The 25,264-nt window shown below is 20.9% G+C and overlaps 7 protein-coding genes across 7 annotated transcripts; all 7 read left to right on the top strand. All coding sequences in view use genetic code 6, as the record gives it.

The window, feature by feature from the left end:
* Nucleotides 1–232: 232 nt before the first annotated feature.
* Nucleotides 233–1,564, top strand: TTHERM_00328590 (transmembrane protein, putative; the record flags this gene model as incomplete). Its single annotated transcript, XM_001026523.2, has 2 exons — nt 233–1,162; nt 1,226–1,564. The coding sequence occupies 2 exons, from the start codon at nt 233–235 to the stop codon at nt 1,562–1,564; spliced, it is 1,269 nt and encodes a 422-aa protein (XP_001026523.2).
* Nucleotides 1,565–3,067: 1,503 nt separating this feature from the next.
* TTHERM_00328580 (anaphase-promoting complex subunit 11 RING-H2 finger protein) lies at nt 3,068–5,716 on the top strand (the record flags this gene model as incomplete). Its single annotated transcript, XM_001026522.2, has 1 exon — nt 3,068–5,716. Exon 1 carries the CDS (start codon nt 3,086–3,088, stop codon nt 5,714–5,716), a length of 2,631 nt encoding a protein of 876 aa, XP_001026522.1. The 5' UTR covers nt 3,068–3,085.
* Nucleotides 5,717–7,099: 1,383 nt separating this feature from the next.
* TTHERM_00328570 (RING-H2 zinc finger protein) lies at nt 7,100–9,751 on the top strand (the record flags this gene model as incomplete). The annotated part of the gene is made up of 1 exon (XM_001026521.1): nt 7,100–9,751. The coding sequence occupies one exon, from the start codon at nt 7,100–7,102 to the stop codon at nt 9,749–9,751; it is 2,652 nt and encodes an 883-aa protein (XP_001026521.1).
* A 1,373-nt stretch (nt 9,752–11,124) lies between these two features.
* On the top strand, nt 11,125–13,875 carry TTHERM_00328560 (anaphase-promoting complex subunit 11 RING-H2 finger protein; the record flags this gene model as incomplete). The annotated part of the gene is made up of 1 exon (XM_001026520.2): nt 11,125–13,875. The coding sequence occupies exon 1, from the start codon at nt 11,227–11,229 to the stop codon at nt 13,873–13,875; it is 2,649 nt and encodes an 882-aa protein (XP_001026520.2). The 5' UTR covers nt 11,125–11,226.
* A 1,083-nt stretch (nt 13,876–14,958) lies between these two features.
* Nucleotides 14,959–17,146, top strand: TTHERM_00328540 (anaphase-promoting complex subunit 11 RING-H2 finger protein; the record flags this gene model as incomplete). The annotated part of the gene is made up of 2 exons (XM_001026518.2): nt 14,959–16,310; nt 16,369–17,146. The coding sequence occupies 2 exons, from the start codon at nt 14,959–14,961 to the stop codon at nt 17,144–17,146; spliced, it is 2,130 nt and encodes a 709-aa protein (XP_001026518.2).
* A 729-nt stretch (nt 17,147–17,875) lies between these two features.
* TTHERM_00328530 (hypothetical protein) lies at nt 17,876–18,775 on the top strand (the record flags this gene model as incomplete). Its single annotated transcript, XM_001026517.1, has 2 exons — nt 17,876–18,066; nt 18,439–18,775. 2 exons carry the CDS (start codon nt 17,876–17,878, stop codon nt 18,773–18,775), a joined length of 528 nt encoding a protein of 175 aa, XP_001026517.1.
* A 2,831-nt stretch (nt 18,776–21,606) lies between these two features.
* On the top strand, nt 21,607–21,945 carry TTHERM_00328520 (hypothetical protein; the record flags this gene model as incomplete). The annotated part of the gene is made up of 1 exon (XM_001026516.2): nt 21,607–21,945. The coding sequence occupies one exon, from the start codon at nt 21,607–21,609 to the stop codon at nt 21,943–21,945; it is 339 nt and encodes a 112-aa protein (XP_001026516.2).
* Between the last annotated feature and the right edge of the window lie 3,319 nt (nt 21,946–25,264).

Here is a 25,264-nt window from a genome sequence, read left to right as displayed (position 1 = left end):
TATTTATTTACATTCCAGCATTTACTGATAAAATATAACTATAGGTTGTAGAATTATGTGCTTGCCTGCTTGAAAATAGATAGTAGTAATAGTTATATTTTAAATCTTAAGTTAAAATATTCTTTCTTTTAAAATAAATAATATAAATAATTTAATATATAAAAAATAATCATCTATATAAGTTATAAACAAATATTTCTAAACAACCAAAAAAAACTTAACTAACTTTGAAATGACATAGTCCTTCAAGCTTTTTAAAATAAATCTGATTTATGCTATTCTAATAATAATTTAAATCCATACTTTACTGGGATAAACGACATATTCTGGTGCAACCTTGAGAAATGAATTATTCTAAGTATTAGAAATAAATAACCGCTACAAATTTAACTATGAATAATTAAATAAAATATTCTGGTTAAATTTATTTGCCTCTTAACCTTAAAAATCAGAATATTACATTATATAAATAGATTTTTACTCTCAAGATCCATCTTCTAAAATCAAAGCTTGTCTTAATTTCTAACAATAGAATATTTAATAAAATGATAATCAGAATTGTTAAATTACTGATTTTGATGCTACTAACGAGAAATTAAGTTAGCATTTATTAGTTATTAAAAAACAAGATGTTAATTTACAGTCTAATAAAATTCCATTCTTAGTTATTTACGAAGATAACTTAAATAGCATGTAAAACTAATATGAAAACTCTTCAAATTCTTTAGAGTATGAAATCTCAATTTATTTTTCTAACTCTTATCCATGCCATAATAATTGCCACGGACTTTAAGGCATGTGTAACTCATAGTATGGTACTTGCGCTTGTAAATAAAATTACATAGGTAGTGATTGTAGTGTATAACTTAATCCACTTGCTCTACTGGAAAATATTAACATTACAAATACATCTATTTTAAATGAAGAAGACTATTTTAAAATTGAAATGGACCTCAACATTTTACACCAAAATAATAATGTTGCTTCTCTCTTCCTTTAAGCAATATAAAATCCTTAAAACCTAAAAATATTTATGTTATTTAATGACTATGAAATGCCAAGCGAAACAAACTATCATTTTATATTTGAAATGACCAGCAATTAGATCATCATATCAAACCTTGAAAACCTATGCAAATAAAAAATTTTTAATCCAGAGCTAGTAAAAAATTAAGATTAAATTAACTCTTAAAATTAATGCTCAATAATTATAAAAATATAATAGAGCAATCCTAATGTACAAACCCTGGTAAATATTTTTGCAAAACTAGAAAATACTAATTTATTAGATAATTAAAATAAATAAATTAACGATAAAGATAACGAAAATAATCATAATGTCTTAGTTTATAATAATAGTGATGGATTTTTAATTAAAAATAATAAAAATGACCAAAAATAGAATCAAGTATTTGAACATTTGATAATTGCGCTTGTTTCATTTACAGCAGCTATTTTTATATGTGTTTTAGTTATTAAAATGACTTAAGTAATGATAAAAAAAGATGATCAATAAGAATCAAATAAAAATTTTTAAATAATTAGTAAGATTGCTTATGTATGAGAAAATATAAAGAAACATTATGGAAGAATTTAATTCTACAATATTATAATAAAATATGTCATATTATACTTAAATTATCTTAAATTTATAACATTAATATATATGTTTATATTTATTTAAAATTTATACTATCATTTTAAAACCACTTTATTAAATTAATAATTTTACTTACTTAATTAATTTGAAAGAATTATCAAAATTTCAAGCGTTTATATAAATCTATATTTTTATAATTTATTATTTTTCATGACCAGAATGTATATTTTAAATTTTAGAAAAAATAATATATTCAAATATACCTTAAGTTGATTTAACTATCAAAACAATTAAAATTACATCAACACATTCTAATTTGAAGATTGCTTGAAATATGTTTTGAATATCTGCTTGAACGCAGCAGATATAATTTCTGATAAATCTTAAAGCTAGAAATTTAAGGAATGACTTTTAGCAAATTTGAGGTATTAATTATGCTAGCTGGTCAAGAGTAAATTCTAATTTACTTCTATTATTTATCAGTAAAAAAGAAACACACTGTACTTAATTTTTTTATACAATGCATAAAATAATGCTGCTTTTTTAGTGCAGTGCCTATTTAAATATAATTATAGAGTTATTTAGTTTAAGGTAATTCAAAAGCTTATTTGTCTTATTCAAGAACAGTAAATAATAATTAGATTTTTATATTCTTTTTTATAAGTAAACATATTTTTTCGATAACGATGACTTTTTTTAGATAAATAAATTTTAAGTAAAAAATTCAGAGTTACTTTAAACGTTTTTACATACTTAGTTAATAATATGAATGAAATCTTATTTTGATTATATTTTCTGGTTTTGTATTAGTACTATTAAACTTTCATAGTATAGTAAATTTTAACTTTTTGAAAGCATTATAGAGTAAATAATATTAATTATAATAATGGAACAAAAATTTAATTGATTAAGTAAGTAATAAATAATATAGATAGACAGATAGGTATGATAATACTTTAAAGATTTTTCTTATATATTAAAGCAATAGAAGATTAATTTTGCTTTATTTAAAAATGATAATTTTTAGCCAGCTTTAAAATAAATGCAAAGTAATTTACGCACTCGAAGAAAGGATTTTAACAAGTTTTTAAGTAAATATTGGATTACAGTTTTATATGGAACTTTTATTTTTACCTAAAAATATTTTTGTTAAAATTACTTCTGTTCCTTGATATTCCAAAAAAAATAAAGAGAGAATCTCTAAAATCATCAAGTAATAATATGTATTTTATGATTTTCCCATTATTCATGCAGCTTTACTAGTAAATAATTAGTTTGTTACATATTTCCATTATATAATTATTTGTTTATTTGTTTGCTAGTGAGCTCAAAGAACTACCAAGATTATAAAAATATCTTAGTTAGTTATAAATTTTACCTCTAATTAATTAAATAAATAATTACATTTTCTCCCAAGGTTTAAGAATCAATACGACTTAAGATAATTATAAACATTTTTAATCAAATAAATTAAAAAAAACATAAATGAGAATCTCTTAAGCTAATTTAATCATTTTCTATCTTTGCCTCTTCTAATTTGCATTGTGCTAACAATAATCTACTAAATAAGAGAGCACTTAAAGCATCTTTCCTAATTATAACTATTTATTTAGCTAATTCTCTTATTACAAGATTTACTAAATAGATTTATAATAACACTTTTACGAGAACTATGAATATATCGCCTTTTAAATAGACATCATATCTTAATTCATTCCTCAATAAAACATCACTGTATGTCTTAACTTTGAATAGAATGAAGAATAACTTTAGAATAGTCTAAATATGAATAATTTCTATTGTGAAATTACTGACCTCATCGCAACAAAAGAGTAGCTAACTTAGCATTTGCTTTATGTTAATGCTAAAAGTCCTGCATTCTAAAATTCTCTTAAAGCAAATCTCGTAGTTTTTAACTCAATCAAAGGAGTAACAGTTAATTCATAGATCTATATAAAATATAACATGAAAGTACAATTACTAAACAAAAAATTATGCCATAACTCTTGTAGCGGAATAAATGGAAATTGCAACAGAGAAACAGGATAATGCGTTTGCAATAAAAATTTTATTGGATATGATTGCCATATTAAATTACAAGAAATTAATTTCACTAAGAATTAAGATTCAATTTACTTATATTTATTATAATAAACATCCTAATACGCTATTGTGAACATGGATTATCTTATATAAAACTACTAACAAAGCAGCTTTTCATTATAATTAGCTAGGTCTATTGAATATAATGAAATAAATATTTATATGACTTTCAACAAATTAGAAAATCCAACAATTGATTCTTTTTAAGAAAAATTTTTAATGCAAAACAAAGAATATTCAATTCAAAATATTGAACAGCTCTGTTAAAAATATTAATCTAACATTTAATAACAATAAGAACACACTTTATAAGACTAAACTATAAACAACTAACAAGAAATGAATTCAAATACATGCTTCTTTATTATTGAGCTCAAATAATAGCAATATGGTAATAACATGGCTTTAAAATTGAGCGTTTAGATTTCAAAAAAACAAAACAACTCAAATACCTAACAATAAAACTTTAATGAAAACGGAATGCAAAACATGAGTGATGATAGTAATGCAATTAAACTTTCAAAATTAATCGCCATATCCACATCATCTCTCTTTTTAGGTTCAATCTTGCTTTTGTTTGTCTTCAAAATATTGAAAAACAAAAAAGAAGTGAGCTAATAATTGTTAACAACTAACTTAGAAGAGACTAAAAATGAATAGCTTTGCAATTCTGTTGTAATAAAAAATATTTTACACCAATAAACATAACTCATCTAGAAAAAAAATAAATAAATCTAAAAATAGAAATTACTCATATAAAATTTAATGCCTATTACTAAATATTAATCATAAAACAAATAAACAAGTGATTCATCAATTATTATTCTCTAAGAATAAAATTAAGAATAAGAAATTAAATAGAAAATTTAAGAATAAGAACAGAAAGAAAATTTTAAGTAATTCAGCTGCATTATTTAAATAGATGATTTAGAAAATAATAACTCTTAAAAGTAAAATAAAACTAGTATTTCTGAAAGTATTTGCTGCGCTATGTGCTTAACTGAGCTAGTAAATGATGACTAAATAATAAAAACTATTTGTGATCACAGTTTCCATGCCTAATGTTTTCAAGAGTGGATTAATAAGAACGACGAATGCCCCTTATGCAGAGAAAGTTTTGAAATATTTAATCTCCTTGATTACATGACAGAAAGAAAATTTTTAACTCTCAAAAAAAGATGTGATAAATATTACTGTGTCTTAGAAAGAAACTAAATCCTTGAAAAACTAAAAACTTAATTTGACTTAATTTTAAGCCTCCCTGATGAATAATTTTTAGATATCTTCAAATATTTCTAAGTTGAATAATAAGAAAACAAGTAGTAAATAGAGTAGTAAGAGACTATAGAATAATTTAATGGAGTAGAAAAAATAGGCTAATAAAAGTAAAATTTCTAACTAGTTATCCGCCAAAATGGAGATTCCTCAAATTAAATGGGCAATAGTTGCGTTAGCACATGTAGACTTTCTTAAAGATGTTCTATATTTTCAAACTAAAATTTGGTTTAGTCAAAAAGAAATTCTTTTTCAAGCTAAAACGAATAATAAGAATAATAATAAAATAAGCAATCAAGCTCTAATTCAATTGATACTCCATACGCCTAATAAAATTCATAAAAACTCCTTCTTAATTCTAAATAATAAAAATATTTTTAAAAGAATGCCCCTAAAATACTACAAGTCGAGAATTAAATAGAGAAACTCTTTTAACTAAAAACTCATAGAAAAGTTAATAATTTAATTGATGCTTAAGAAACCTACAGAATACCTTCAGATTGCCTTACCCAACAAACTCAAATGAATTAAATTTTACTAAGCAGTACTAATAATTCAACTAATTCCAAAAATTAAAATGAAGCTAAGAAAAAAATCAATGCAAATAAACTAAAAAATTAAATACTAAAATAATAGTCTTTTAATGTTAATCATTAATAAGCTAAATCAAATAGAATGTCTTTAAAATAACCAATAACCTTAACCGAAGAAGCTAAAGGAACATAATACAGCCAATGAACATAAATAACTTTACAATAATACTAAACACTATTAATCTACTACAACTTTATTTATACATTTATATACTTGTACATTAAAATCTTTCTTACAAATCTATCAAGATTAATTAAAAATTATTATTTTCCAATCTAAATAAATATTTTATTTCAAAAAAATTAAAAAATTCAAATAAAACAATCTTTAAAAATTTAAATTCTGATTCATTGATACTATCATTCTCATATATTAACACCCATAATATTTTTTTAATTTTTTTAAAATAAATAAGATACAAGCTTAGGCTTAAGCCAAAAACTTCTGGTACGCATCTACTGCTAATACATGAAGATTCATAGTATATTAAATATAAAATGTATCATTAAATTAATTTTACAGTAAACTTTTAATTGAAAACTTTTTTAAATATTAATTTTTAAACCCAAAAATCAGAATTTAAAAAAATTAATTTTTTTGCTAACTAGAATTACAGAAAAGATGAACAGACTTCTAATTCATCAACTATCCTAAAGGCAATTTAATTAAGAAGAACACATAATTTTACTATTAAATTTACAATATAAGAAAATATAAAAAATTCGTCATTAAAATAATTTAAGAGCATTTAGATAAAAAATATTTTTATTCATTTGAATACTTTTTTAATACATTTTTTAAAGTAATCTTAAAAATAATAATCGCAAAATTAACATAATTTCAGACTAAAGTAAATTTAATTATTGAAATATGATTGATACTCATAAATTCATATTATTTAAATATCTAGAATAATAACAAAATTATTTAAAATTGTTTACAACTCTTAGATAATTTATTCTAATTATAATATAAATTTATTTTAATTATATTATTTTTATTTTAATTCATTTTTGATTTTTTTAATGAGAGAACTGAGTTAGAATAATTTGAAATATAATTTATTAATTGATAACATAATTTAATAACTGTGCTTTAATGAATTAATAATCTTTCCATCTGCAAAACTCAAAAATGTTTAAGCATAACAAACCAGCCTATAATACGGCATCAAATTTTTTAAATTTTATCTGGCTTATTGCTATTTAGGTTTTTAATGGTGTTTTTTATTTGGATAAAATGTAAATTTTTAATTTTTGCTATGTAATTTGTGTAATTAAATTAATTTATATACTTTTAAAATGGCAAACAAAACTGAATAGATGGGCTTATAAATTCTCTGTTATTTAATACATTTTTTAAGCAGTTTTTATTTGCTTAAAACAATAAAAAAAATATAATTGATAATTAATTAGACAAAAATTTGATCTTTAAAAATTAAAAAAATAAACATTAAAAAAACAAACAACAAAATAGCCAATTAAAATAGGCAAAAGAAAAGTAGAAGTAAATCAGCATTTCCAAAATATGAGCATCTCAGCAAAAACAAAAAACGCATTCTGTATTTGTTGGTTACTTATAATCACTTAGACATATAGTTAGCAATAAAATTCTACAAATACTTCAAATTAAACTTAAAAATATTAGGTTTTTGGGTCAAATTATTTGTATTAAGTCAACCAAAATCTAAGTGCCCAAACTTTTTAGCTTTCATTATCAAATAGCTATTTCAGTCAGAGATATATTGTGATAGATATAATTATACTGTCAAAGCAGGATTCATAATTTTAGTTTATATCTTGTTTAAACTACAATCAAGACCCTTTGTAACAAGATTCGTTTGTTAATTAGGGCCAATATAATTGCAGCTTTACTGATTAGGTCGCTTAATAGTAGAATTTGGCTTAGCAACTTCTAATTATAGATACGAGCGATCCTTCTTATCAATAAAATAACACAATTTACCTAACAGTGCTATACTAATCCACTAATAGCATTTAAAAAGCTTCTTTAATACCCTTACCTTAACCAATTAATTATGATGTGTATGTTTATTACTACAGTAAAGTACCATGTCATAGCAGCTGCAACGGTTTAAATGGTTATTGTAATGATTAAACTGGGGTTTGCAGTTGCAATTAATTCTACACTGGAGCTGATTGTGGCTTGTACTTAAATCCTTTAAATATTCAAAATGATAAAGACAGTACATACATAACAATTTAGCCACGATCCCAATACACTTTTTCGATAAACATGACAAACATTATTTAGAAAGCTTAAGGATAAAACATTTAATTTTCTCTTAAAAAGATATATGGGGCATCTAATTTAAATATTTATATGCTTTTTAATCAAAACTAATAACCTTCTCCAGATTAATATTAAATGTATTATTCGATGGCTAATAGCTATATGAATATTTCAAATGTAGACAGTTTGTGCAGTCAATTTTAAAACAGCACAAATAGCTTAAGCAATAATTCTTAATAACCTTAATCAAATCAATGCTTTATCGTATTTAATATGTAACAATTATCAAACTCAAAGCTATCTATTATTGTGAATTTTGGTATTAATATTTTAGCTAATACTACTACAAATTCTGCGACTTCTAACTCAACTTAAAATAATATAAATAATAATACTAACTTAAGAGATCCTAAATCTATAACTGGGAACAACTCAGGTAGCAACAGCACATATAGTACTTCACTAACAACAGATGTACAATCAAAGTATTAAGCATATGAAATAACAATTTATGTTTTAGTTGGCTTAGCATTTATTTTCGTAGCCTTTTTATTACTATTTACTGTATGCAGAAGATGCTAAAAAATGCTTGAAAGTAGGTATCTAAGTCAACAGTAAGAATAAATTCGAAATGATTAAGAAAATTAATAACAACAAGCAAATAATCCAGATTTACTCATAAATTTACAATTGAGATTAAAAATATAATAAAAAAAAAAGCTCATTCTATCAAAGAAACGTGCACTTTAGAATTATTTAATGCCAAGTATACCTTTCTAATCATAAACAAGAACATAATTAGATTAAAGCGTACTAGCTGAAAGTGCATTAGATAAAGTATCATAAGAAGAAACTTAAAAATAGAAAAGAAAAAATCAAAAAGATAACTTATAACTGTAAGATTTGGAGACAAATCTTAATAAGTCAGTTTAGTTGAATACAAGCTTAAATAGCAGTAAATAATGTTGCTCAATATGTTTAATTGAATTTGTGCCCTAAGAAAAAGTTCAAAAAACAATCTGCAGTCATACTTTTCACATCGAATGCATTTAAGATTGGATTTAAAAGAATGATAATTGTCCTCTCTGCAGATAGAGTTTTGATATATTAGATATGATAGATTATTTAGCCAAAGAAAAATTAGCTTAAGCTGAGAATAAAGACTAATAGCTTGCTATCATATAGAATAAGAATAAAATTGAAGACATCCTATTAACATAAAAGGAACAAATCATTTAATTTACGGATGATGATTTTTTGACTATTTTTAAATTTTTCAAGATAGATAAAGAATTAATCATTCAAAAATAACCAAAACAACAAAATGCTTAACCAGTAGCTAATACTTAAAGCGATAAAATAACCAAAGATGAAAAAGCTTTTAAGCTAGAAGAATCTAACGCATTACTTAATTAAAATTATGACTAAGTTACTTGCTTAAGCCCTACTTATTTGTCAACTCTCTCTTCACCTGTAAGCAAATTTTAAAGCGTATATGTTCAATAATAACTTATTTAGTCACCAACAGCAGAATTACCATAACACTCATAGAATCCAAGCATTTTTACATTATAAAAATTCTCATAAAACTAATAAGAGTTAAATGCATAAAATAATTAGAAAAATACTCACAAATCTATTGATAACATTCCAGAAGAAGTCAGTTATCCAATTTAAAATTAAAATTACTTTTCTAGTAAGAGCTAAGTATTCACCAAAAAAACTTTGAATCTAAAAAATAAGAATTCTATTACACATAACCATTTGAAAATGTAAGATGAAAATTAAAACTAATATTAAAACTTTGCTAATAACGAAGAGCAAAAAGATGAATAAAATTAAGAATATTCAGAAAATTAAAACAATTTCTCAAGCTTTTAAAATTAAACTGGAAATTAAAAAATATTTACTTCATAAAAAAGTTGATTTTAAATATTTTTATTTATCTATTTATATTTTTGATAATTTAAAAATATTAGCTGCAAAAAATATTAAAATGGACTGAAGAATTAATGAATGAATAAATGAATGTTGCTTTTTATATTGAATTACTAAGAAGTTTTTTATGTTTATTAAAAATAAATAAAATATATAAATTGGTCTATTTTTTCAACTAAAATTTGTATTTGAAGAATTAATTATATACTTTATTGATCGATCTTAGTAACTTAACTAAATATTTTTACTGAATTTGATTAAGTAAATATTATGTAAATGTTAAAATAGTTTTTTTTTCTTCTAATTATCTCAAAATATATTTTTTTAATGTTTTAATTTTAAAAATATTTAAGATCTATAAAAAAAGAGTTTAAAAGAATATTTACTTATTTCATAGCTTTTTGATGAGTTGACATAACAAAGCCTATTTTTAATTTTTCGAAATATTGAAATAAAATAATCCCAATTCAATTTATGCTTTTCACTATCTTCAATAACTTTTATTTCATGTTTTCTTGTGTTTTTTTTGTTTTAACTCTACTAAATTTTGATTATTTTTCCTAAATTTTTAATCGATATCATTCATAAATAAATTGAAGATTTTTAAGTAATATCAAATTTTTCAATCAAAAATATCCAATTAATTAAAACCCCTGGTAAGTTAACTAAAGAATATGGATGGATTTAGATCAAAATACTAAAGAGAAGATATATTTATTTCTTCACAAAATTTTCTATGTATAAATAACATTCTATTAAAGTATTACTTATAGAGTGAATTTATTATGTTTGTAGATTCGACTTTATAATCTAATAAGTTAACAAATAATAATTTTTTATTAATCTTTCAGCCAGAAAGACAGAAAAACGCACTAAGAGTCTTTTTAATTTTATAATATAACTATATATTCATTCACTAATATTTTGGCTTTTGTTTACTGATTTAATTTATTTTATTATCTCACCCTAAATGTAAAATTTATTTTTATTAAGCACTTTAAATTATTAATATTACTGGTTAGCATTTCTTGAAGCTATAAATTAATAGAGATCATATAAAATGTAAAAATATGAGCTTTTCTTTACCCTTATAGGAAGTTATAAAATACTTGTGAAATATTAAAAATATTAAAAATAAAACATAAAATTCAATTTTCATAGAAAGCTTCTTAAAAAAGCAGCTATTTTGTTTTGAATATGCAATTTTGTATCTGTGGCATTTTTTAGCAAAATAGGTCAAGTAAAAAAACGATTGTTGATTATTGTTAGGTAATTTACTGATTCTATTATTTAAAATAAAATTTTGTGGTAAATTGTTATTAATTAATTGCTTCTTAAATTATTAGTTAAATGGCATGTAATTTTTGTTTCTATTTTTAATAAACTAAAAACAAAAAACTTTTTAATAAAAAAAAAAAATTCTTTTTAGAATAAAAATTTAACTCAAATAAGACTTTCTTTCAATGCTGGTTTACCTCTTTTTTATAACATTTGCAGAATATGTTATAGCTTAAGAATAACAAAACAATCAGACCCAACCTACTGATTACAAGGTCTTAAATCTTTACGAAATCAATTAAATACAATAAGCTAATAACACTCAAAGCATGATTTTAAATCTTAAGAAAAATAAATAAGATTTAGCAAACAATAATTTTCTCGTTATTGATATTGATTTAACATTTACATAGATCCCTTAATCAACTTTCATCGCATGTCTCAATTTCAATTATGACGTTCTCTAGGATATAAACTTTTAAAACGCTGGAGCCTATAGTTGCTAATATATGGATGCTAATGCAACACAGTAATAGATTAGTCAGCACTTAATTGTTATCAACGCAAGCGATATAAATTTAGTAAATAATAATAAAGCATATTTAACAATATTTTATTTAGAACACCCAAATGATTTTCTGTCAGAATCTAAATAATTGAAAAGTCAAATCAACTATGTTTTAGTTACTTATTACTCAAGTTGGTATCCTTGTCATAATAATTGCAATAATTACAATGGAGTTTGCAACTAGAAAACAGGATAATGTCAATGCTAGCCTTTATATTTTAATATAGATTGTAGTTTTCAAGCTGATTCTTTGAATTTAAATTAAAATTATGATTCAGTTGATATCACTATATACCAACAAAAAACATCTTACTTTTTTATTAATCTAACTCAAGTTATGTTAAACAATAACTAAAGTCATTTAACACTACAGTTCAGGTAAATGAATTAAGAAGCCATGATTGGTATTTTAATAAATGTAAACGAATTAAATTTACCTACAGATAATCAAAATAATTAGAGATTTGTCATGTCAAACTAAATTATGCAAATATAAAATGTAGATCTCTTATGCAGTAATTATTATTTACAAAATGTTAATGACACAGATATAGTAAATATAGGTGGTCTTCAAATATAAAATTAGTGTTTCTTGGTTTTAGCAATGAAATAAGCTATGTCCCAAAGTTAATTTTCTTTGATTGGTGTTTAATTGGAACTTCAAACCAGCTCTACTACTTATGATGTAGGCAATAATAACAATTAAGCAAATAATTAAAATAATAAAAGCTAATCTTCACAATTAAACTAAGTATAAATAACGATAATCCTAGTCTGCTCTTTAAGTGGAATGTGTGTTTTAATTATTATTTTAAAGGTATTGAAGAAAAAATTAAAAAGCACAATCCAAAATAGAAATTTGAACATAAATAATTTGCAGAATGATGTTTTAGCATAGGATTTCTTTAATTTTGTTAATTAACATACGTAAAAAGATAAAATAAAATAGCTTATTTCTCAGAAAAAGCGCATTTTACAAGAATATTTAATGCCTATCATTAAATTTTAATCAAGTATATAATAATCTGTCAACAAAATTGAAGCTCAATAAAGTAAAATCCTCGTTGATTAAGGCAAAATAAAAAATGAATAAAATAGTGACTTAGAATTCAAAATAAAATGTAATAATATTTTACCTAGTCTTTAAGTGTAAGTGATGTCTCCTGTTTAAGCGGGTTTATTAGGTCATAAAGCTATATAAATTATTTCCAATTGCTAATCAGGTAGTAAATACCTTGACGAGGAAAATAAGGACAGCTTATCATAGTAGTAGAATTAAGAAAAAAAAGTACCTTCGCTAAGCGAAAGTTAAATAAATGGAAAATAGACGTGTTCTATCTGCCTAATTGAATTTAATTCAGATGAATAAATTAGATAAACAATATGTAATCACACATTTCACTCATAATGCTTGAATGACTGGCTTTAAAAGAATGATAATTGTCCTATTTGCAGATAAGAATTTGGAATAAATCAAATGATTGAATATATAGTATCAAAGAAGTTAGAACTAATTTAAGACTAAACATAAAAAGATCGAATCAATTCCAATAAAGAATAATTATTATCTAAATTCTAAAAAGTTGAAATATTTGAGCTTGAAGGATAACAATTTTTAAATATGATTAAAAAGTATTTGATTGAATAATTATCACTTGATTAATTTTAGTTTGAGTATGAAGACTAAAAAGAGTAATAAAATGTTCAAAAAGATAAAAATAAAATAGATTTCTAGAAAATAATTGATCAAACATCTTTTTTGAGCAAAAATTAAAGCTCCTAATATAGCCCTTAAAAATTTCAAGCCACTTTGTATACAGAAAGCTCTCCTGAAAATAACAAAGACTTCTCTCAATTTAATCTAATGATGTCTCTCAACTAAGATTATTCTAATAAACACCTAAACAGTAACTAGAAATTACAAAATTAATTCTGTTATTCAATAGAATCCCCAAAGACACCTAAATATTATAAAGACTTAGAATAAAAACAAAAAGCTAATTCTAAACATAAAAGGAATGCTTATCAGTAATAATCAAAATTCAAAACTAGTTAGAAGAAATCTAAAAATGTTATTGAAGATAATATTATAGAAGAATAGGATGGAAATAATAATAATTAAGAGATAAAATTAAATTTTAATTTATTTAAAAGTAATAGCGAAAATCTTTTAGAAAGTAACTTTGAATAAGCTCAATAAGAAAATATATTAATAAACAAAAACACCTAAAAACTTGCAAAATTAAATTAATCATTGAATTCTTGATCTATCATATTTATTTTTTAACTTTGTACTTAATATAATATTTAATTCATTTATTTATTTAAAAATAACCTAAAATACATATTTTCGATTAATTAAACATGATTTAAATTTTTAATTCAACCAAAATAAAGTTTTTTTTTAATGCTATTAAAATTAATAAGAAGTATTTAACCATAATTTAAGTTTTTTAGGCAAATAAACTAAATTGTTTAATCTATCAAATATAGCTGAAAAAGTATTAACAATTTTTCACTTATTGGTAAGTGGAAACTCAACTAGATGAATTTATTCAACCATTTATTTAAATTAATTACTAATTAGAAGAATTTTTCTAAAAGTATTCCTATAGTAAGTATACAAAATAGTGATAATTGGGGAGGCCTTCTCATACAAAAAACTTTTAAAATAACTCAGCAAATGAACTTAATTTTTATAATAAAATCTTTCAAAAAATATGATTGAAATGATGTACCCAGTCAGCGAAATTACAAAATTGGGTTAGATATATTTAGTACAATTACAAATATTTTAAAAAAATAAATCTCAAGCAAGAATATATAGCTAAAAAAAATATTAACAAATAAAAAATGTTTATTTAAATATTTAGATTGTTTATTGGTACTAAATTAGTATCGATCAAAATTTCTTTAAATAAAATAAAATATTATAAGAACATTTATACATTTAAGACATATCATCCATATTTTATGTTGTAATACAGTAATTTAATTTTGAACATTTATTTTGCTTTTTTTGATGAAAATATCTAAATTTTAAAAAATCTCATGTAAAATTTATATATTAATTTTAAGTATTTGCTATAAATTAAAAAATTATAAATGCTAATTTTATTTGTTAACCTTTTATTTCAGTTAGTTAATAATTTTTATTTTGTCTTTTGTTTATGAAAGTCAAAGTAGAATTAATAAAATTAAATAAAATTCCTTATTATGTAGTGTATGCTTGAAAGTGTTTTTTACAAAAAAAAATAAAAAATATTGACTTTTTACTAAAAAACAGTAATAATTAATTAATTTAATTTTATTAAATCTGCAAAAATTATCAAAAAAAAGAAGAAAAGTAATGAAAGCACTCCATATTTACTACTTATTAGCATAAATATTAGTTTTCAAAATCTTTATTTAATGCTAATCATTATCTACAGATATTCTTAGTTTAGATTAAGTGTATCAAATCAATCAGAGTCAAACTATTCGGAATTTTAAAATAGATTTCAAATCAAATAATTAGAAATAGTTATCCTATTTAATCATCTCAATAACAATATCTTCAATTTAATATTCAGCTTCATAGTTTGTTGCTTGCCTCAATTTTAATTAAAGCGCTTTAGATTAACCGTCGTATGTCATATCAGGTAATTATTCATGTCAATATTCTGACAATTTAGCAACTTAATAATAATTATCTTAACATCTTTTAATTTTGGAGAATAATGATACTAAAATTTATTCTACTTTTCCTTTTTTGACAGTTTTTTATCAAAGCTAGCCAAGCGAAACAACATCTTATTCATAATAGCTCAATTTCCCTGTTTCTTATTCTGTTGTCATCTTTTATTAAAACTATTATCCATGTCATAGCGAATGCAACTAACATGGATTGTGTGATGAACAAACTGGTATTTGCTCATGCTATTAATAATTTTATGGCTCAAATTGTAGTATACAGCCAAAATCACTAACCTTAGACTAAATTTAAGAACTAACGTTGAGTCCATCTTTAATAAATTACTACATGATCAATTTAGAAATAATAATAGATAAAACTTAAGATAGTCAAGCTTCAATTTGCATCACTAAAAATAATGGGAAAGCAGAAATATATATTGATTTTAATATTAATATAAATTAATTACCATTAATGCAAGAAAATAACAATAAAATGATTCTTAAAAATAATTATGAGTTAAATATTTAGCAAATATGTCAACAATACTAACATTAAAATACCTCCAATTTTAGCAATAATAATATGTGCCTTATGATTTTAGGAATTAGATAATCAATAAGCAATAATCCTTCATAAATTACTATCTAATTATGCAATTAGTAATAAATTATTGATTAATAAGCTATGCCTTCGAAATTTAATATAACATAACTTATAATAATAGTTATTATTTCTTTAGTATGTGGGTTGATTCTATTACTTTTTATTTATTTTTTCACTAAAAAATATATTAGAAGAAGAAGAGCCTAAATGTAATAAGATAGTAATAATAATCAAATTTAACAAATATAAAATCAAGCTGTTTTAAATCGCTAATTTCAATAAGATTAAATTTAAGCTAATAAGCTTACTTTATATTAATATTTTATGCCTTTAATTTAGTTTGAAAATAATAACTAATTACCTAGAAAGCAAGATATTGTTCAAATGAATAAATAGTAAAGTCAAGAATAATAAGAAATGCTGTAAAATAATTAAATTTAAATATTTTTTTTTAATTATAAAATTTTAAAATCAAAATAGCTAAATTTAAAATATTGAGTTTAATGTAGCTTCACCTAAAGGAAATATCGAAAAAATTGAATTAGATCAATAAAAAAATGAAAATATAAATAATTAAGGAGATACTACTCTGAGTGAAACTCATACTTGCTCAATTTGTTTAATTGAACTTCAAAAACAACATGATCTCAGGTTAACTATTTGCAAGCATGCTTTTCATTCAGAGTGTCTGATGGCTTGGATCAGAAAAAATGAGAATTGTCCCCTCTGCAGATAAAGCTTCAAAATAGCAGACATAATTGATTATATTGTTGTTTAAAAATTAAATTAAAATCTAAAAGATTAAGATTAAAATGAGATTTTAAAATAAAAATAAAAAATTCAAGACATAATTTCTGATAAAAAAAATGATTTAAATTCATTTTCTTAATAAGATTTTATAAATGTTTTTTATTTTTTCTTACCACTTTAGAGTTTAAAATAAAATTAGTTTAGCTTATTAAAAGATGAAAAGAACATAAATAAAATGACATAGATATTAAAGCTTGACTCTTAATAAGATATTTTTTATGATGCAACAAGTAAGTAAATTATAAAAATATTTTCATTTAAATACTTTTTAATAATAGAAATAACATCTGAGTCATAGTCTCCTGTTTCTTTGTTAACCAATTAATTCAATAATAAGTCTTTCTTATAAAAATATGATAAAATTTTAAAAGACGAAAAATCTAATTAGGATGATATTAAAATAAATAAATAAAATTAAAGTTAAAATTAATAAATTTAAATAAAATGATTTTTAAATTTAAATTATCAATATGTATTTTTTTATTTTATTTCATTTATTTTTAACATTTTGGTTGAATAAATACTGTTTAATTTTTATTTAAAGCTCGTTTTTAAATAATTCTAAGCTAAAAAAATGATAAATTTAAAAATGAATATAAATATAATAATTAAGTTGATGATCATACAAAATTTAATTTATAATATAGTAAAGGAACAATCATTTAATTTGTTTATTAAATTATTTATTTTATGTATGAAAGTTAATTAATACACATAAGTAAATTAGAAGAAAATGCAAAAAATGTAAATATTCATCTAAAATTATATATTCAATTTTAATAATTGAATAACCTATTTTTGTTATTTTCATGTACTAAAAAAAATATTTTTACTTCATAAAATATTATTTGTGCAATAAATTGCTTAAGAATTAAATATTTATAAATATACTATTAAACCAAATTATTCTTTATGAATGATATAATATATCACTAAATATGCTGCCAATAATATTAGAGAATCAATCTAGATTATTTTTAAAATTTAATTTATCTCATAATAATAATAATAATTATTTTTAAAATGAACTATGAATACCTCAAATCAATCAAAGATATCATCGATAATTATTATTTATCATAAAAATTTTAATTTTTAATTTCTTTTGGTAAAATAGAAATTAATTAATTTCCCCTAATCTAAATTCTTAATAAATAAATTTGATATATTATAGAAAATGAATTTCTAGCGTTAAAGCACTGTTTTTTCTAGTTTTGAAGAAAAGGCTAAGGCAAGAAGTGATTAAATTATCTACGAACCAGAATTCTTTCTTGACATTAGAAACCATCAAGAAGAATAATTTTAATAACACACAAGTAATTAAGCACAATATCATCCTCAATTATTGCTAACAGATTCAAATATTAGGTAATATAATATTGATAATACCTTATACGAAGACCTTAATTAAGATAATTAAAAACTTTTTTCAATGGTATAATTATAAGAACAAAATAATCTACATTTAGAAAATTAAAGGCTTCATATAAAAAATATTTCTAAAAAAAACTTACTTCAAGACACTCAAATAGAAAAAAGCAGATAAAATATTATTAATCACTCTCAGATTGAGCAATAAAATGCTATTTTATTATAAAGTCAAAACCAAAAAACTTTTTATGAAATAAAAAGATAATTTTTAGAGACTCATTGTATAAAACCAAAAAAATAATGTACAAAAAACAAAAAAAGATTTAAAAACTAAAATATCTTAAAAAACATTCTTAATTCTTTTCATAGGTACTTGAAGAAACTAAAATCTTTTTCTTGTCAAGAACTATAAAGTGTTAAATTAAGTGAAGTCTAAAAAAAATTTAATAGGTATATGAAAATACATTCTTTTAACAATTCGGTAATCAAGTATGTGCTTACTCATAAATACTACAAAATACTTTTTAATTAATATTACGAAGATGGAAGCCTCGAAAAGTGGGTTAGTAAAAGCAAGGTGAATAATAAAGATATGCTTAGAGATTGGGTAAACTATTTAGTAAAATGCATATAAAACCCTAAACTATTAGAAGATTTATCAATTAGTTAACCATAACTTAAAAATATAATTATTAAAGACTATTGATCGTAAATAAGCTTATCTTACCTAATTCAAATTATATTTCTAGGCATGTGTATTAGAGTTTATTTATAACCATTATATTTACAATATAAAATATATAGTACAGTTCAATATAGAAAATAAATATTTATAAAATTAATTAAAGAAAATAAAAAATTAAAATTTGACTATCAATTTATTATTTTCTATTGATTAATAACCGTCACTATATTATTATTTCATGATCCTATATTAATATTTTTAACTTTTTAAAATGTTAAAATGAACAAAAACTTAAGATTTTCAATTTATGAAAGCTTAAATTAATATATGATAAAAATGGCTCTTTTGAAAAATTAATGATTGAAAATGGCATAATCAATAAATTGCATAAAATAACATAAATAAATTGATAAACAATTTTTAATTTCAATTAAATTAGATAAACTGACTGACTCTTAACTAATAAAAAAATAAAATTAACTAACTAAATATCAAAAGACTGTAGATATATCTCTATATACTAGATAGTTCTACATTTTTTTTCTTAAATATTCCAAAAAACTAATGAAAAAAATCTTAAAAACTTCAATATTTTTGGAGATAAAAGCTTAAAAGTAACATTTAAACAAAGAAATAATTAAGTTTGCTATTTAAACTTTATTTTTTTAGAAATATTCAAAGAATTTATCATTTGAGATCGTTTTTTATTCTTTCATTAACAATTAAACATTCTTTAAATTTATTGTGGATGATTCGAATTATAAAAGGAGACATAAAAAAAATAATAAAAGATATATTTTTAATACTTTATAAGAATAAATAATATTAATGTTATGTATCTTTTGTGATTTGCCTAATAAAATAATTTGCTTTTTTTTATAATTTTTATTTAAAATATATGCTCCTTAGATTAATTTCGAAGATTAATTAAGCTATTTATTTTAATATGTTACCAAAAATTTAATATTAATTTAATGCTTTTAAAAAAAGACTTCATCAATTTAATACACGAAAATTAATCAAAGTTAGTTTAGATGTGTTTTGAATATATTTTCTATTCAAAATGTTTTCTGTTAAAAATTAAAATAAAACAAATAGCATTCATTTATTTTAAATATATTTTCTTAATATTTTAATTAATTATTTTCAGAAAACTCAATCAAACAATCTCTTTATATATTAAAAATAAACCTTCGAAAAAATTCACGCTTTTTATCTACACTTAAAGATTATTTTTGATAATTTTGAATAAAATTAAATTCTCAAGTCAATCTTATAAATTTAATATTATTTCATATTTTTTCACACACGCACAAATATTTATAAATACTTTTTAAAGAGTTGGATGCTCTTATCAAAAAAATAAATATGTTTGGGCTTTATTCAAATTAAATCTCCTAAATAATATGTAATTTTTTGAGAATGTGAAAACAGTTTTAATAAAATATACCTTTATAATTTAACTGAATTAAATTAATCTTAGTGTTTCTTTAAATTCTATTGCTCTAAAAAAACACAATTTTATATTTTCTATTCAAAAAGTTAATAGATGAGTAACTAACTATTCATTTTTAATGTCATCTTCAAATTATTAAAAAAACCATGTTAATAAAACACAAAAAATTCAATTAAAATATTTAGATATTGAAAATTAAAAATCAAATTTTTTATCTCTCACATACTATTGCAAAATTTCCACTTACTTCTTTTAATATTATTTTATATTCTATTTTAAATTTATTTAATCATATTTAATAAGATATTTTTCCTGTAATTTTAACATTTTAAAAGTTTTAAATGTATTTTATTTTTGAATATTCAAAAGATATTTTTTAACTTTGAGTAACTGAAATTTATTTTGGATTAAAAAATTCTTTTAAAATATCAAACAAAGAGTATTCATTCATCAAGTCATTTATTTATGTAAAATATAATTTTAATAACCTCAAAAAATTTATTTTTTAATGCCATAACATTTTTTAAAGAGTGTTATTTGAATAAAAATAACATAACTTTTGAATAAAAAAATCAATTTATTTATCTTACCATTAATTATATGAAATTAATAAAAAAATATATATAAAATTTATGATATTCATCTTAATTAAACTAATCTTTTTTTTTTCTGAGATAAATAATAATGTTAATAAATACCATAAAATTTAAATATATAATTGCATTATTGTTTATAAACATTATTTAATCACAAATTTTCAAGCTTTTATAATAATAAATTAAAAGTACTTTCCCAAATCAAAATCATATAATACTAGCTAATAAAGTAACAGGAAATGAGTTATTAAAATGAAAATCACGTTTACGCAGACTTTGAATAAAAATAGGAATTTCAAATATAATTAAATAATTAATTCATCTATGAGCCAGAGTTTTTTTTGGATATTAGAAGCCATCATGAAGGTTAGTTTTAATAAAACGTATGTAACTCTTTATAGCAATATTAGTCACATTAAATTTCAGATTCAAGGATTTGCTAAACTAATATTGGTGATTTTAATGAAGATAAAAATTAAGATAATTAAAAACTTTTTTCTCTGCCCTAATTCTCAGAGATAAATAGCCTAAATTTTAACAATTAACAAAATTATTTTCAAAATGTTTCTAATAATAATTAATATGCAAATACACAATAACATTTTAATTTTGATAATTCTTAATAAACTCATCAAAATAATATTTTATTTCAAAATTTAAACTAAAATTGCATTTACGAAATAAATGAAAAGTGTTTATAAATTGATAAAGAAAAGCCAAAAAAATAGTCACTAAATGAAAAAAATAGATTCAAAAATTAAAATTTTTTAAAGAATATTCTAAATTCATTTCATAGGTACATGAAGAGAGTAAAATATTCTCCATTTAAAGAATCAGAAAATGTTAGTTTAGGTGAAATTAAAAAGAAATTTAACAGGTATATGAAAATACATTCTTTTAACAATTCAGTCATCAAGTATGTACTGACACATAAATACTATAAAGAACTTTTTGCTTAATACTATGAAGATGGAAGCTTAGAAATGTGGGTTAACAAAAGCAAGGTAGCCAACAAAGAAATGCTCAGAAATTGGGTTAATCATTTAGTTTAATGTATTAAAAATCCTTCATTGTTAGATTAATTTACTAGCAATCAACCAAACACTAAAAGCCAAAATACTTTAATTGAAAATTTTTGAAAAAAATAAAACATGTCGATTTAGATACTATCTATACAAGAAATTCATTATTAGAATTTATTATTTCATAAAGATTATTTTGTATATTTATGAGTAAAGTATATTTTAACTTCTTCATCATTTAGAAACCTCAGTGCAAATAAAAAAAAACCAAAAATTAGAAATAGAATACAATTAATTTCTTAAAAATAATCTTTTCTAACCTATTGAATGAATAGAGAGTTTTAGAAGCAATCAAAATAAAAGAAAATTTAATGAAAAATGGATACTAGTCTATATATATTTTTTATTTTATTTTCATTCACTTTGGAGATATAGATAATAGTTAAGTTCGATTCGCTCATCGACCTATTATATTATCTACAGTTAAACCAAACAAACAGATAACGGCATAAATTTAACAATATTAAATGAACAAACATAATTTGTTATAGTCTTTTTATATAGTCTTGCAATATAAAGTATATGTAATATAAAATCAACAATAGAAAATAAAAGTTTACATTTATGATTTTATTAAGAACAAAAAGCATATTTAATAAACTATAATAATTTGATGTATATTTGTAAACAATTATATTTATCTATCCATTTTTTATCTATTTAATTGAAATTCTATCTTTTATTTTTATAAACCATTAAAATTAATATTATTCCAAGCTATTTTTGAGAACAATTTTAATTCACTATAAATACAAAAGATTCAAAAATAAACAATAAAATGTATAAAGGGTTTGCAGTAATAAAATTGTATCATTATTCAATCAATATTTTTTAAAGTGATTTCGACAAAGATTTTCAAAAAATTGTTCTTCTCAAAGTAATAATTTTTTATTTGATTATAAAATTGTAAATATTTCAAAAAAAAATGATTAATTGTTTTATTGATTAATAAATTCTAATTTTTAACTGAATATGAAAATTTTGAGAAAAAGGTTTAATATTTTTAATTTTAGATAAAATAATATTATAAAACCACTTAAAACTGTAAATTTACATGAAATAATATTGATATATTTACAGAACTTTTAGTTAAAAACATTTATAAAAACTCATTTTTAAAATTTTATATTAAAGATTACTAATATTTTAAATTTAAAACAATTTAATTATTTGAAGATTAATCAATGTTTATAATATAAAATAATTTTTACCTATCTTTACAAGATTTATTCGTTTTTTGGTATTAAAAAATTTTATAATATTTTTTTGTTCTATTATAATTGTTTTTTTATTCTGCTAATATAAATTTTATTAAAATGTAAATCAATATGTGACTCTAGAATACATAGATTAATCTGCTGAAAAATGAGGATTTTATAAATTTTGACTCTCAAAATAAAGCTTAACTTTTATTTTACCTGATAAATTAGAATTTGAGAAATAAATAAAATTGTTTTGAAATTAAAAAAAAAATTTAATTATTTCGTATATTTTCTATTCAGATTATATTCATCCACTAATTAATTCTAAAGCAGTATACTTTCTATCTAGAGCAATTTTATTCACTTTTTAATTTTAAAGAAGGTGATGTTATTAATATAATAAATTTATAATCAATTCAGGCAATTCACCAAAAATCAAAAAATCATTCATATTAATATTTTTTTTGTATTTTTGATTTTAATCTCCTACCGAAATAAAAAATTTAATAAGGAGCAAATGATTTTGGAGTATTTAAATAATTTAATTTTGCTGCTAACTTGAAAACGAGTCATCTATTTAATTATAATATCAATGTTAATGAAAATTCAAATTTGATTAAACGATTTTTGAAATTAATATTAAGAGCACTCTTCATATTATTGAAATATATTTTTATTTTAGTTAAATTTTTGGATAAAGCTAATAAAATTTAATTCTAATTTATAAATTCAAGAAAAATAAACAATTTAAAAATACAAATGTATATTTATTATTTAAAAAATACTTTAAAATTTCACATTTTTATAGCTTAAAATATAAAAATATTTGAAGGTTTAACCAAAAATATTTTTATTTTTTTTTAATTATGTGTTAATTATAAAGATGATAGCAATTTTTAAATAAAAAAATGTTTAAATATGAAAGCGAATTTTATAGAATGTTGTAGATTTTTATTTAATATTATACGTAAGTATATGCTGAGAAATTATGTATTTACAAAAAAATAAATGTGAATTTGAAAAATAGTTGGCTTAAAATAAAATAAATGAAAAACAAAGATTAGATCTTTATTTTGTCAAATATCAGAAATAAGAAAAATAAAATAGCTCATCTCTATTAGGATTTATTAGCTTTATGAATGTTAGATATAATGGTTAATAGAGAAAATCAAAAATTTAGGCAAGTAAAAGTGAAAAAAAATAGAAACTTATTAGTGTATTTAAAAAATAATTTAGAAAATTAATATTAATAATTGATTATTTATGTATAGAAAAAATACAAAATAAAATTAGTATATAAGCTAAATTGTAAAAGTAGCAAAGTATATTAAAACAACAATTTACTTTTTCTAATTAAAAAAGCTTATTAAAAAATGAAAATAAAATGTATGATCTTTTATTTTGTTTTCACTATGTTTTAATAAAAATTTAAAAGAAAACTTAAATTCATACAAAAACATAATAATAACAACCACTAAACAAAATTTACCTAAAAATAAGGTTACTTTTAAAATCATTATATTCTTATTTATTTTTATCAACTTAGATTACAATTATCACTTAATTCTACAACTGAGACACATTTTTTGTGTAACTCTCATGCTAATCTTTAAAAAAAATTGATCTCAAGTATTCTGTTAGAAAAATCTAAGATATTTTATAAATAATCTTTATGTTTATATATTTTACACCTTCAGTCATTTCCCCAAATAAATATAATTAGGTTTTGGTGGGTAAAAATAATTAGTCATTACTCAAAGCATTAAATACTTGAATTTAATTAATCATTCATTAATAATAAAAAAATCAAGAAAATCAAGATATAATTAAAATAACTATTTATATTAATTCTATAATTATAAATAATCTTTTTGGTGAATTTGGTGGGTAAATAAGAGCTTGCTTGCTTTTCACAAAACCATTTTTAGATTACTAAAACTAAATCTTATAATTAGAATTTACAAGTATTTTTTTACATTATCATAATAAGAAAAGTGAATGATTGATAAGAAAATAATTAATTTAAATTGTTAATCAAACCAATCATTTTTTATTAATAACAATTTAAATTATTAAAAAAATACATAAATCTTAAAATAAAAATAAGATTTTCTCTAATCTTATCCAAACAACTTCACTTAATCCTAACTTTTTAGATACTTTTGTTTAAAAGA

This window comes from Tetrahymena thermophila (genome assembly GCF_000189635.1).
Source record: "Tetrahymena thermophila SB210 genomic scaffold scf_8254010, whole genome shotgun sequence".
Taxonomy (NCBI): domain Eukaryota; phylum Ciliophora; class Oligohymenophorea; order Hymenostomatida; family Tetrahymenidae; genus Tetrahymena; species Tetrahymena thermophila.
This window is presented reverse-complemented; position numbering and strand designations above follow the sequence as displayed.